The following is a 13925-nucleotide window of genomic DNA, read 5'->3' on the forward strand; positions in this document are numbered from 1 at the left end:
ATGACGACAGTACCAACAATATTCCGGTTGTGCAGTTCTCGGACGACTCGTTTCACATCTGTCCGCCATTTCTTTTTAAGGAGATGACGACGCACGTAGCCGCCAGCACCATTGCCGTGTCGTGTCGTGTCGTGTCGTGACAGCGATTGACAAGCAGCAACTCCACCGCCACTGATCTTGTTTGTAGAGACATGCAGGTTTCATGCTGGCTCAGGACGATCGTAAAATCTCGAAGCATCTATAAACCCGACCCCCTGGCTCGGCACACCCAACGGCCACGGGGGAAAATGCTGCAAGGTGCAAGCCGTAGTGCGGAGGATCCGAGATTAGAGCGTGGGATGGGGAGTTTGTGCGCGGGATGTCTCGTTTGCTCGGCTAAATCAAATGTAGAAGTTGTGGTTCACTTTGTGCTTCTTGCCGCTCGTGGTGAGATCAAGGTGGAGGAAAGCGCAGTAAGCGCGACGATGGTGTGTTTTCTCCTGATCTTGCTGAGCAAATCGCGTTTAGACACAGTCCTACTGCAACGTCACGAAGTACAGAAGTCGACATGTGCTCCACACGGAACGAAAGGAGTCAGCACGCCCCAGATTACCTCCACGTTGTTGTACGCCTCGGGACAATACATCCCAGTCTCACTTGCCCGATTCGACAAACCCAAGTATGCGAGGTGTCCCAAAACAAGGCGGTGTGGCGCTGGCCGTAAGTCAAAGACGTTGATCGGCACATCTGCCCTCGATCCCGTCCACCGTCGCAACGACTCCCTTGCGGTCCTGCTCCGTTTCCAGAATCATGTTTTGCTTTGGCAGTGCTTCCCATAGGCTGCGGAGCCCTCGCGAGTCGGCTAGCCTGACGTTTCGCCAGCAGCCTTGCTGCGGACCCGATCTTGGGGAGGCGTTTCCGTTTGTCTGGTCTACGGGGAAAGGGTGGGAGCGAAAGTATTTGTTCGGAGATCCATGGGTGGAACTTGTCCGGTAGAAATGGTGTGCGAGACGTCGTATGTCACACCGAAGCTCTGTGCTGAGGTAAGGGGAGTATTGCATCGTAGTACTTAATCTTGCTGCCTCCCTCTCCATATACTAATTTCCCCTCCGGACTGCTAAACCAGAAATCTACCTCATCGTCAAGACCTTTGCTATATCGACCACGGTCTCAGCACCAACAACCGAGAGCAACCACCACCACAGCAATTCATACCACTTGATACAACAATCAAGCTCATCAATAACAACATCACAAACATGACCGACGCCATGCCTATGCCTGCTTCAAGCAGCCAACTTCCTCGCAACGACTCCTTCTCCGTTGACGACATCAAGAAGGCGTTCCAAGCATCAGCATCAAAGCCAAGAAACAACCTCTCATTACGGATAGTCAAGCAGGACGAGACCGCGGTACCGCCACCATCACCACTACACTCAAGACCTGTGTCGATATACAGCAGATGAATCCGTCTCTCCTCAAGGTCCTACAACAACCACGACATCACGATGTTGTACACGGCATTATATACACCTTCGGCTTAGCGATTGTTTCATTTCGTCTTGGAGACGGCGTTGTTGCTGGGTAGACTACGGGCAGTGACTCGAGTCATGGTATACGGCAAGGTGTATGGGGCAGGTTCGTTTCGAAGGCGTTGCCTTGTCTGTGGCATAGGCCGTGATACTTTCGGGATACGTCGCGGGCGGCAGGGACTGTACCTGCATTATGCAGTCTCTAGTAATAGCATACACATACTCCGACGGAAGCCTGCCACCTCGTACTGAACCAAATATTGTTTGCAACCCCCCTCCTCCAATTGACGTATGATCCCGTACTTGTTTGCTCACTGGTCACGGGATCTCAAAGCACTGCTTACGCAGTCATCACAAATTTTTCCGTGCAGGATGTGTTTGCATGCAGGCCCTCATCAGCCTAGCAAAATAGGCACAACCCTAGTAGCGCAATAAAGATATCTCAGCCCTAGGCGTCTGTTCGAGGAGACCATGAGACTGCGACCATCATCTTTAAGAGGAAAGAGCGGCAGCTTGCTCTGGCCAATGAGAGCTCGGGACTCGCTAAATCACCACGCTAGCGGACGATTTCCTAAACGACAGATGCGAATGCTGTGGATGCATTCTTCTTACAGCAAGCACAGGTCTGCGTAGACTCATACAAAGGATATGGACATAGTCGGTCTGACAGTTGAGAAGCCGGACCGTGCATGTAGTGAAAGTCCACGAAAGGTATAAGTACTATGCTGCTCTGCCTCAAGTACTTCCCTCGTCACTCAACTAGCAAAGTCTTCATCCCTGCTACTGCACTTCTGCATCTAGATCAAAGCCTGTTACTCTTCAGAAGTCACTTCGTACTCTTTTGTGTCGATAGCCATGGCCGCCAACAACAATCTCAAAGTCGTCTTCGGCTCTATGACACTTGGGGAGAAAGGTATGCACACCAGCGCAGATATCCCAGCCCACGAGCTGACACAGACCAGGTAAGATGATGGTCCGTATAAGTGACCAGGATGAAGTCTCTCAGCTCCTCGACATCTTCCAGAAGCACGGCGGCACCACAGTCGACAGCGCTCGCCTATACGCCGGAGGAACTACAGAGGGCATGCTCGGAGACCTCAAGTACGCCGATCGTGGTCTACTCATGGACACCAAGCTATGGCCCAGTGCTGGACATCCACATGCACCAGCTGCGCTAAAGTACTGGCACACCCCCGAGGACATCCGTCGAGGTCTGAAGGACAGCCTGGAAGCCTTGAAGACGAAGAAACTCAACACTTTCTACCTCCACGCTCCTGATAGGAAGCATTCTTTTGTCGACGCTCTGCAGGAGGTCAACAAGCTCTATGAAGAAGGGTTCTTCGAGTACTTCGGTATCTCGAACTTCCAGCCCTGGGAAGTAGCTCTGGTGTGCGAGACATGTCGTAACAACAAGTGGATCCAGCCAACGGTGTACCAGGGCATGTATCATGCTTTGCAGCGCCGAACAGAAGCAGAGCTGTTCCCGTGCCTGCGACACTATGGCATGAGCTTCTATGCCTACTCACCCCTCGGAGGAGGCTTCCTCACTGGAAGGTACAAACGCGACCAGACGACTTTCGAAGAAGGTAGCCGCTTCGAACCCTCCACACCAGCCGGAAAATTTCACCAGAGCAGTTTCTGGAAGGATTCTTACTTTGATGCCATCGATCACATCACCGTGGCGGCCGAGAAGCACAATTTCACGTTGTCAGAAGTGGCATTGAGATGGCTTAAGTACCATTCAATGCTCTCTGCGGAGAAAGGCGATGGTATCATCCTTGGTGTCGGTAGTGTCAAGCATCTGGAAGGGAATTTTCAGGCGCTCGAGAAGCCCGCTTTGCCAGAAGACGTGGTGAACGCGATGGATGAGGCATGGACAATGGTCAAAGGAGCAGTCGGGCCATACACGCACTAGCAGATAAATGCATCTGGTAATACGCATGCTCTGGGAAATTTTCGTAGCTCCCAGAAAGCTGTATTTGACATCGTAGGTATGGAGGAACCCGTCCAATCACTGTTGCTCCGTTGCAGCCTCCGATCGTGCACTGCTAGGTTCCTGTACATATACCTTCAATTAACAACTCTAGCGATGGACTGTTCTAGAAGTGCTCCCACTATTTCGGGATGTCTTGTCTCGCGTGGTTTGATATTAGTAGATTCAAGCCGCGCTCTGATGTTCGATGGCCTCGGTCATCAAGACAATTTCCAGAAGTGGAGGAAATATCATGTTATGGCAGCATATTATGTACTTCCGCGAGGAGAGTGACAGGAAGCAGGCGGTTCATGCAATGCCAAGACAACATAGAGTTCCGGCTTTACCGCGGCAAATGCGTCACTATCGCGGTGGCTGGAGACGTCACGAGAGCGCTTAGCGGTTGCCTGGAGACTGAAGCTCCATCCTTGAGCTCGCCTCTCAGCACACGACACCAACTGCGGCCTCTCCATACACACGCCACATTAAGAAACCCATCAAAGTCGCCATCAAAACATCAAGATGAAGGGTGTCGGTATTGCCGCTGCTGCGGCGCTGGCTGGTAAGCAGCGCGAGAACTGCCGTCGTCTGTATCAAACCGCTGACGCACGCCAACAGGTTCAGCATCCGCCGGCGTCCACAAGATGCCACTGAAGAAGGTTCCATTGTCAGAGCAGCTGGAGAACGCCAACATTGGCGACCAGATGCACGCTCTTGGCCAGAAGTACATGGGTATCCGACCGCAGCGCAACATGGAAGAGATGTTCAAGGAGACCTCCATCAAGCCGCAAAAGGGCCACCCAGTTGCTGTCAGCAACTTCTTGAACGCACAGTACTTCTCTGAAATCCAGATTGGTACACCACCGCAGGACTTCAAGGTTGTCCTGGACACCGGTAGCTCAAACTTGTGGGTGCCTAGCCAGGACTGCGGCTCGATCGCCTGCTACCTGCACTCCAAGTACGACCACGGCAGTTCGAGCACGTACAAGAAGAACGGCTCCGACTTTGAGATCCGCTACGGCTCTGGTGAGCTCGCTGGCTACGTCAGCCAGGACACCGTACAGATCGGTGATCTTAGAATCAAGAACCAGTCCTTCGCTGAGGCTACTTCCGAGCCGGGTCTTGCTTTCGCCTTTGGTCGTTTTGACGGCATCATGGGTCTTGGCTACGACACCATCTCTGTGAACCACATCACCCCACCATTCTACAACATGATCGACCAGGGTCTGCTTGATGAGAAGGTTTTCGCATTCTACCTTAGCAGCACCGACAACGGTGATGAGTCAGAGGCCATCTTCGGTGGCATCAACGAGGACCACTACACTGGTAAGATGACCAAGATCCCTCTTCGCCGCAAGGCTTACTGGGAGGTCGACCTTGATGCCATCACCTTTGGCGACCAGACCGCTGAGATCGACGCTACCGGTGCTATTCTCGACACCGGCACTTCCCTCATTGCTCTCCCAAGCACTCTTGCTGAGCTCTTGAACAAGGAGATCGGTGCCAAGAAGGGCTACAACGGCCAGTACACCATCGAGTGCGACGAGCGTGACTCGCTGCCTGATCTCACCTTCACCCTCACTGGCCACAACTTCACTATCGGCCCGCACGACTACATCCTTGAGGTTCAGGGCAGCTGTATCAGCTCCTTTATGGGCTTTGACATCCCTGAACCAGCTGGCCCTCTTGCCATTCTTGGTGATGCTTTCCTCAGGCAGTGGTACTCGGTCTACGACCTCGAGAACAACGCTGTCGGTCTTGCCAAGGCGAAGTAAGCTCCGAGCTTCCCCAGAAGAGCAGTGACAGGACGAGTGTATCATATGAACGCAGCTACTGAAGGAGTGAAGGATGTGTAGGGATTACAAGGCGCTAGGATTGTCGGTTCCGAGACTGTACCTACTGGGTCGTGCTCGTTAAGAGCTCTTTCCTTATCTAGTTGTACCATGGCATAATTAAATGAATCTCACAGTCGTTTGCTGTTCTCACCTATACCGCCGCCAATCTGCAAACCAATCTGCACATTGACTTAATGTGTGGCCAACCAGATGATTTTACTTTACGTTCCCAGCCAAAGAACGATGGCGCTGCTTAAGAGTCCAACATTCCAATGTTGCTATCTATCAACTGTTATTATCGAGCGAAAAGAGAAAGAACTAGCCAGCCGTGCCAGCGTATCGCCAGCCAATATATCCAGACTTGTGCGGACATGGTGCAGCTCCAACGCGCTCGGACCGCGATTTGCATGTGACGTCGGAATTTTGCTCGAGCCGCAATCAATGCTTCTACATAAATATCACAATTTTCTATCAGATACACATGTAGGCCAGAATCGCATCCATCATGTCGCAGATCATAGGCGGTAATAAAGAACACGAAGCAGATCCATCGCTCGAATACACAGAGCCTGACGAGAGTCGGCCGGCGAAGAGAGTGCGACTTGATGGTGCTCTAGATGTTACGGAGGAATTACAGGACGAGGTGGTCGACGATGATGACTGGGACGATATCTATGGTGCTTTGGAGAGCAAAGCAGAGGTTGTTGGTGCGAAGCCTACACTGGATGAAATCGAGACTGCGCCCAATCCAGTCCTGACAGACGATGAACAAGACGGAGGTCAGGCGGTACTGGACGAGGTGCAGGCGGATGGGGGCGCTGGTCTAGTTGTGAAAGCTGCACCTCATGTCGGTACCCTCCCTGTTGCGCCAAACGGAGAGCGTGCCGAGGAAGTGACAGAAGTGGAAAAGACTGCAGAGGTGACTTTGGATGGAGTGCCTGCCGAAGCTGTTGTGGACGACGAGCCTCTGATGGACGAGCGAATACATGTCAATGCTATAGATGAGCCATCAGTGCGCATGGTCGAGGAAGTCTCTGGCGTGAATGGCGAGCCTAATGCTATCATCGGTGGAGCGGCGGGACAGACGAATGGCGATGGCGAGCTTGTGCAACAGGTCGACGCGAGCGATGTCGCTGGGAATAAAAGCGAGCAACCTGTACAGGGCACTCTGGACGAATTGATTGACGAGCTACACAATAAGCCCGCAGTCTCAAAAGCTACGGAGGATCCGGATTTCATGGCAGCAGCTGCAGCACAAAAGGAAGACGCGAAAGCAGAATGGAACTTCGACCCCTCGGACGCCGAGTCAGGCTCCGACGACGATTCCTCCGACTCGAGCTCAGACGACTCGGATGCTGAAAGTGAAGATGGTTACGAGATGATGGACGCAGCTACGGCAGCTAAATTGTTAATGGCGGAGGAGGGTGGAGATGATGACGAGGGCAAGAAGAAAGGAGGAGACCGTCAGCCTCGAACACAGAACGAACAGAAAGAGCACGTCGTGCCGAAGCCAGACGTTGTAGTTACAGAAGAGATGAAGATCACAGAGCTAGGTGCTGTGGAGCGAGCAGTCGAGAACATGATACTCATCAAAGGCTTCACGCCTGGCGAATATCAGGTCCTCGAATCTGGCTCTGTGCTGTGCAACGAGAAGCGTAAAGTGCTTGGTGTGGTGGCTGAGGCGTTGGGGAGAGTGCAGGAACCCATGTACTCCGTCGCTTTCACAAACGCCAAGGACATCGAAGATGCTGGGCTGGTGCATGGTGTCAAGGTCTACTATGTTGACAGCCATAGCACTTTCGTCTTCACGCAGCCATTGAAGAACATGAAGGGTACGGATGCCTCGAATTTGCACGATGAGGAGATCGGGGAGGATGAGATGGAGTTCTCGGATGATGAGGCGGAGGCTGAGCACAAGCGTGCGAAGAAGCAAGCCAAGAAAGCCGGAAGAGGCGGATTGGGTGGCGCCGGGCGGGGAGGCCACAGCGGTGACGATGGACCGAGGAGCTTTGGCGCACCTGGGCATGACGCCGGAGAGACTTTCATTCATCCAGCGGCGGATGCACCACAGCAGAACTACGGTGGTGCGCTGAGCTACGACGATGAGCCTGCGGATGAGTTCTACAGTCCTCTCAAGCGGCCGGACAATCTTAGTCAGATGATGGCCTCTGGTGGTGCACCGCTTCCGCCACGCCCTCATGGCGGCTTCGATCGTGGTCGTGGTAGAGGACGAGGAGACCGCGGACGTGGACGAGGCGACAGAGGGAGAGGTAGAGGAGGCTTCAACAATGATCGCGGTGGCCGCGGTGCCTTTCAGAAAGACCGCGACCAGCGAGGTGGTGGCAGAGGTGGACGTGGAGGCAAGCACGAGCACCGAGGCAATGCACAGAGCTTTCCAGATCGACACAATAGCGATTCGCATCATGACAATAGTCCGGCGCACGCTCTGCCCAACAAGCCTCGTGTGCCTCAGGGCGCGTCACCACCTGCGCAGACCGCGCCGCCACAGCAGCAACAGTACCCACAGCAATATCCACCGTACCCACAACAAGCCCAGCAGCCGCAGAGCTACCAGTTCAATGGATATACGTTCCAATACGGCAATGCTCCTCCACAACCACAGCAACAGCAGCAGCACAACTACAACTACGCACAGCAACAGCACCAGCACCAGCACCAGCAGCAGGGATATCAGCAACCTCCGACCGCCGCTGTACCTCCTTCAGGCGCGTATGTCAATCCGGCTTTCTACCAAAACCAGCAGTTGCCGCAGCAGCAAGCTGGGTACGGTGGTGCTTGGGCTGTTCAGCAGGGTCAGCAAGCACAGCAGTATGCTCAGCAACATCAACACAATGCCAGTGCCACGGGAGGTGCGCCGACGCCGCAACAGCAGGCGAATCTTGCTGAGTTGCTGAGACGCATTGGTGGGCAAGGTCAGTGATCCGGCGCTTAGTGGTATTGTTGCGAAACACTGCGGAGACACTAGATACACAACGACCGAAAACCTGCCAAGTATAATGTGTTGATTGCGGATTTGATCATTGCATACAACGTTGTGTAAGATATCTACCTGCTTGGGTAGGGTTGTACGAATAAGATCGCTTGAGCACTGCACTACTACTACGTAGTTGTATCATTTGTACAACGACATTACCTGTAATAATGACAACGTGTGTGAGCACGAGGCTCGATCTCTGTTCTGTTCCATGCACGCATCTGTACCTCCGCTCCTGCGCATTCCGTTGGACCGACTGCCATCCTCTTCCACCAAGACAAAAGTGCATCCTCTCTTCATGGCGATGATGATGAACGGGCGACAAAGATGGGAAGCACGGGTAATAGCACAGCATCGAGACTTGTACTGGTTGTTGGTGTAAGCGATACTGACCCATAGCATTCACAGAACACCAGCAGACTGACACGATGTAGAACAACCGCATAGCCACTTCTATCACCACAGCCCTTTATCAATCGGGCAGCTACGAGATACACCAGATAGTCCCTCGTCGGACAAGCGTCCATCATACCAAGGGCATCACGGTGCACGAATCCGACCTCTCGTCTCAATCATTACGGCACATACTCTCGACCATCCATCCAGATGTTTTCATAAGCACGGCCAGTGGCGGTGACTTCGCCTTCCAGAAGCTACTCATCGACATCGCGATCGAGACAAAAGTCCTGCGCTTCATCCCTGCTGAAGTCGGCCACGACAGTCTCAATACTCGATTGCAAGAACGCTTGCCTCCGTCCAAGGAGCGAGCACGTACCATCGAATATCTCCGCCAGTGCTCTGGACAAGGTAAGATAGAATGGGTCGGCCTGGCTATGAGTTGTCTTCTCGACCATGGCATCCTATCTGGCAACCTAGGCTTCGACTTGAAATGGCACAGCGCGACCTTACACGGCAGCGGCGACGAGCATTTCGCCGCTTCCTCTACTCCTTTTGTCGGCGAAGCGGTCTTTGCCGCTGTGCAGCACTGGGAAGAGGTCAAGAATCAGTACCTCCACACTGCATCTATGAGCACGACAACGAACACTGTCCTCGCTGCTCTGGAGGTAGTCACGGGCAAGCAGTGGGAGGCTGGACGGAGCGATGTCGAGGATTGTGTTCGAGAGGCAGAGAGGAGGGTGGAGCGAGGCTGGCCCGATGCTGGTATGTTTTTGATGGAGAGGAGTGTGCTTTACGATGAGGGACTCGATGCTCTCAAGCCGTTCCTTGATCATGATGCCAAGGACATGCTAAAGCTCAGAGGCGAGGATGTGGAAGGCCTGGTAAAGGAGGTAGTGCATCAGCATAAACACTATGGCAAAGGAGACTGTGGTTGTGGCTGAGCAGCGATTCGAGCTCAAATACAAGCCCAATAGTTCGTATATATGCCCGTCATTCATCAGACATGAGCAAAAGTGGTATCGTATGTTTAGATCGTGCGAGTCCGTGAACTTCATCAAGGGTCTACCAATGACCAGAACGCCTCGCTAAAACCACTCAGTTGCGCATATGGAAATACTATCCCATCTTCTGTCCAGCACCAATGATCTTTGATCCAAGAACACTTGCCTTGCTGATCGAAGGCAAGCCCCAACTCTGTTCCTGCTGCTGCTGTTGCTGCGCCAGTGTACTCCCGACCTGACTTCCCATGCCCGACCCTTCCATCATCTCCAGATCCTCCACAAAAGTCCAGCTTTCGATCTCATCCGCTTCTTCAAGCTCCGCCGCACTCACAGCCCCAGTCTGCGGCCTCTTCTTGATCAGCGACTTAGCATATTCCAGATCCCTCCAGATCGCCTTGATAGCCGTGGCCACTCCGTCCTCCTTCCTGATCTTCTCGCCCAGTCTCCTCGCTTTCGTGCGCATACGCTCATCGTGTGTCGCTATCCATAGCGCCTTGCCAAGAGAATTGACGGTGATCTTTTCAAGGTGGATGCCTACGCCCAGATCCTCAACACGAGTTGCAAAGAAGAACTGATCTCCGAAGAAGGGCTTGATGATGGTGGGTACCCCGGCACGAAGACTGGCACCTGTAGTCCCTGCGCCGCCATGATGCACGACAGCATCGATTTGATTGAAGAGCCAGTCATGTGGTGCCGCGCGGATGAGGAAGACAGAGTCCGGTAACATGACCTCTGGCAAGGATTTATCCGTGTCGAAGCGGTCAGACCAGCCTTTCGAAAGTATGCAGTGGACATCTGCTTTGCGTACTGCATCGACCACTTGCTGTGTCAATTGACGGGAGTCATTGACAGTCACAGACCCAAAGCCGATGTACACTATCTTCTGCTCTGCTTTGCGGGCTTTGTCGATGAAGGCCTGCAGATCCGCAGACGGCGTGAAGTCTTGGCCTTCGTCCAAGAACCAGTAGCCCGTGATCTTGACCCAGTCACTGAAGTCTAAAGGCGGCACAACAACATTTGGCGAGAAATTGTACAAGAACGGCACCTTGTTCGGCTGTAGTCTGCCAAGTGTCGTGGGTGGCAGACCGAGCCTCTTAGTGCGCCACCTATTGAGCTGTCCGGACGTGATGGCCCAGAAGACTGTGTCGAACACGGCATAAGAGTTCTGATTCCATTGACCGCCGTACTTGGTACCTGGCACGGCGAAAGCGTGTGGGTACGCACGAGTCCGCGTCCAAGGCATGGTGAAGGCGCGAAAGTACGGCACGCTCAGTGCTTCCGCAATGTGGATCCCACACATCGCGGACGGGCTCTCGATAATGAGGTCGGAGCCTTTACAAGCCCGGTACGCGGAGTCGAGTAGATCGTCCAGCCAGCCGCGAAATTGTGTGCTGGCTTTCCAGATGAACTTTGGAGTGAACATGCCGTTGTCCACACACATGCGCATGAGCTCGGCCGGATCACCGCCGACAGGCACAAACTCAATACCATGCCTCTCCACCCAGTCCTTGAACTCCATATGTGTTGCGATCCTTGGCTTCATGCCTTCGGCCAGGAGACCTTTGCACAGAGCAATATACGGTTGCACATCACCACGAGAACCGATGGTCAAACATGTGATCTTCATACACTTCTTAGGCTTGAAGTCAATGATTGACATGGTCGGGTCATCGAAGGTCATCTGCATATCTATACTAACGGTGTCAGCGGTACTGTCCTGGCGGGCACCAAGCAATAATTCGTGTTCGGCAGCGGCAGCGTCGGCATCAGTCTGTTCTTCTGCGGTGAGCTCGGTCAGTTCATCATCGCTCTCGATGCTGTCTAGTGCCCGCAGAACGGTGACTACACAATCATCCCGTAGCCCATTATTGTTGAAATCGAAGAAGATCTCCTCGTGACCTCTAATCACGACGACCATGCCAGGATAGCCCCAACGGAAGCCTTTCTCCTTCTCCACATTCAATGTGTTGACAAACGGTACCACTAGCTTCGTGCGTGTGCCATAGATCAGGCTCCGGAAGCAGAAGTTGCGCGTGCCGATGTAGACCTTGCCATATAGTGGCAGCACCCGATGTAGCGAGCAATAGAATACAGCTACCAGACGCTCCGACTCTGGCAGACCAAAGTGCTCACGGAACCTGCGTTCGTGCTCGGCTACGTCCATTGCAGACTCAGGGTCGTCGATTCGATCCTCGGGTGATAAGCCATCGGCTTCTGAGTAGTGCCTCTTACCGCCAGCAAGAGCGCCAGAGAAGCGGTTATAATACTCCTTGGGGCTGCTGCCGAGATATGATAGGCCTCGTGTAGTCGTACTGCTTACTTGATTCGCCAGACCGTACGCGTATTGCAGAGGAGTTGCCAGCGTGATCTTCTTCGGCTCAGTGGCAGGCTGAACCAGGGCGTTCGATGGACGCTGCCTCTCACCTGATAACCTGGGCCTGTGTCGCAGTGGCAACGTCGACTGATCAGCGCTATGTGGTGGTGCCGTGGGAGGGTCCTTCCTCTGCCTGCTAGAGTTCGACACAGCCGCTTTCTCAGATGCTCTCAAGAACTTCCCATCCGCCGCTTTGGGAAGTGCTTGTTGAGGCGTACGCAGCGTCGGAGCTCGGAACGCTTCATCGCCTGTCAGCATCTGACTTGCTGACATGATGTCGACTTCATCAGCATCAGGAGAGCTTGGAGCATGATCCGACGCAGTAGGTGAAGAAGGCGAAGCTCTCGTCGGGATGGCATGCCTTAGTGGTGAGGCAACGGTCGCTTGCAAACGCTTGACGTCGTGCGGATCAGGAGCCCATGAGCGAACCTCGTTGTCCTTGGTCAGTCTGTTCAACGTGGCAAGAGGATCTTTGTTGCGGCCGCTGAACGTGAAGAAGTACTCGTCAACTGCACACGAGTCTTCGTTGTCAATCACGCGCATTCTGATCGTCTCTACCATGCCAATGATGGGACTCGACTCGACGCCGACTATGTTAATGAGCGGTATGGAGATCTTGAGGCTGTCGCCATCGTTGCGTTGTCGAAAGACGACACGATGCACAGACTTCACCCACTCTTGGGCGCTGGGTGCGCTGTCGGCCTTGAAGTAGTGCGTGCGTGCATCGTTTGTGACCGTGAAAAGTCGCGAGTCCATGATATCGTCCTGACCCTTCTCTGGGACCAGCTCTGCTGAGGTGGCATAGCGCAAGTCAATGGAGCCATTTGGGAAGTACGGTTTCGATGCATCCACATAATACGTGAGCACGTCACCCCTGAGTGTAAACCAGTATCGGCGGTATCGTGGATTGTGCTTGCCCTGCTTGCCAAGATATCCTGACTTGATGATCCTGTCGCCTTTCCTGTGCAGATAGGAGAAGAAGCAGAGATGCTTCGTGGTGATATACATGTAGCCGGGCATGAGGATGTTCAGCAGGTACCAGCAGTCGTATTCGCGAATGACCTCCTCAGGCGAGCTGAGCTGAAAGATGTCGGCCACAGCCTTGGACGTATTGATCTTGGCCTTGGCAGGAGCATCGACATCTGCTCTCGGCACTGATGATATGCTGGGGTCGTTCGCATCGGCTTTCGCTTCTGCTTCCAATCTGCGGTCTAAATGTGGCGCGTCAGACCTGACCTCACTTGCACTTGCAGGCCTCGCAATGTCTTCCGCAACCTCCTTGGGTGGCAAGAATTGTGATTGGGACATTGCGTCTTCCTCACTAGCCTCTGTCCGAGCTCGCGTAGTCTTAGCTGAAGATCCTTTGCTCGTCGCTGGTGGAGTTCGTGTCCCTACAGGCATGACCTTTCTAGAGTCCCGCCGTTGTGCCTCTAAGCTAGACCTTCCACCGCCAGTAGATCTCGCTCCCACATCTTTGCTATCCGTATCTGCGCCATGTCCCTCACTATCACTTCCACTGGCCGCCTCGAACAAGCCAGGCAGCTTGTCCAGGCCAAAGCTCGGCCAGTGCGCGCCTATCACTCCATAGACTGATTGATGCATGAAGTCGGGTTTATTTCGATCGGTGCCAGTGACATCCTCCTCGTTATCGACGCCTTGAAAGCGTTCCGGTACAACCATCTTGGACCTTCTCTCTTGCTGTAGGCGTGGATGGCGTTGACGCTGAGCAGAGCTAAGTCGTGCTGCAGGTGCACGCAGCGAAGGCGTGCTTTGGCTGGTGTTGGACATCGTAGGTGAAGTTGACTCACAAGTTGCCTGAGGAGCGTGACCGGTCAAGC

At 53.6% G+C, this 13925-nt stretch overlaps 5 protein-coding genes across 5 annotated transcripts; 4 read left to right on the forward strand and 1 right to left on the reverse strand.

Annotated features, from left to right (window-relative positions):
- Positions 1-2366: 2366 nt before the first annotated feature.
- LTS14_008406 (uncharacterized protein) lies at positions 2367-3426 on the forward strand (the record flags this gene model as incomplete). The annotated part of the gene is made up of 2 exons (XM_064841094.1): positions 2367-2424; positions 2474-3426. The coding sequence occupies 2 exons, from the start codon at positions 2367-2369 to the stop codon at positions 3424-3426; spliced, it is 1011 nt and encodes a 336-aa protein (XP_064691354.1).
- Positions 3427-4005: 579 nt separating this feature from the next.
- On the forward strand, positions 4006-5258 carry APR1_1 (aspartic proteinase precursor; the record flags this gene model as incomplete). The annotated part of the gene is made up of 2 exons (XM_064841095.1): positions 4006-4045; positions 4102-5258. The coding sequence occupies 2 exons, from the start codon at positions 4006-4008 to the stop codon at positions 5256-5258; spliced, it is 1197 nt and encodes a 398-aa protein (XP_064691355.1).
- Positions 5259-5823: 565 nt separating this feature from the next.
- LTS14_008408 (uncharacterized protein) lies at positions 5824-8259 on the forward strand (the record flags this gene model as incomplete). The annotated part of the gene is made up of 1 exon (XM_064841096.1): positions 5824-8259. The coding sequence occupies one exon, from the start codon at positions 5824-5826 to the stop codon at positions 8257-8259; it is 2436 nt and encodes an 811-aa protein (XP_064691356.1).
- A 381-nt stretch (positions 8260-8640) lies between these two features.
- On the forward strand, positions 8641-9653 carry LTS14_008409 (uncharacterized protein; the record flags this gene model as incomplete). The annotated part of the gene is made up of 2 exons (XM_064841097.1): positions 8641-8691; positions 8748-9653. The coding sequence occupies 2 exons, from the start codon at positions 8641-8643 to the stop codon at positions 9651-9653; spliced, it is 957 nt and encodes a 318-aa protein (XP_064691357.1).
- Positions 9654-9828: 175 nt separating this feature from the next.
- On the reverse strand, positions 9829-13767 carry ATG26 (Sterol 3-beta-glucosyltransferase; the record flags this gene model as incomplete). The annotated part of the gene is made up of 1 exon (XM_064841098.1): positions 9829-13767. One exon carries the CDS (start codon positions 13765-13767, stop codon positions 9829-9831), a length of 3939 nt encoding a protein of 1312 aa, XP_064691358.1.
- Between the last annotated feature and the right edge of the window lie 158 nt (positions 13768-13925).

Source organism: Recurvomyces mirabilis (genome assembly GCF_035927965.1).
Source record: "Recurvomyces mirabilis strain CCFEE 5264 chromosome Unknown scaffold_25, whole genome shotgun sequence".
NCBI lineage: Eukaryota > Fungi > Ascomycota > Dothideomycetes > Mycosphaerellales > Teratosphaeriaceae > Recurvomyces > Recurvomyces mirabilis.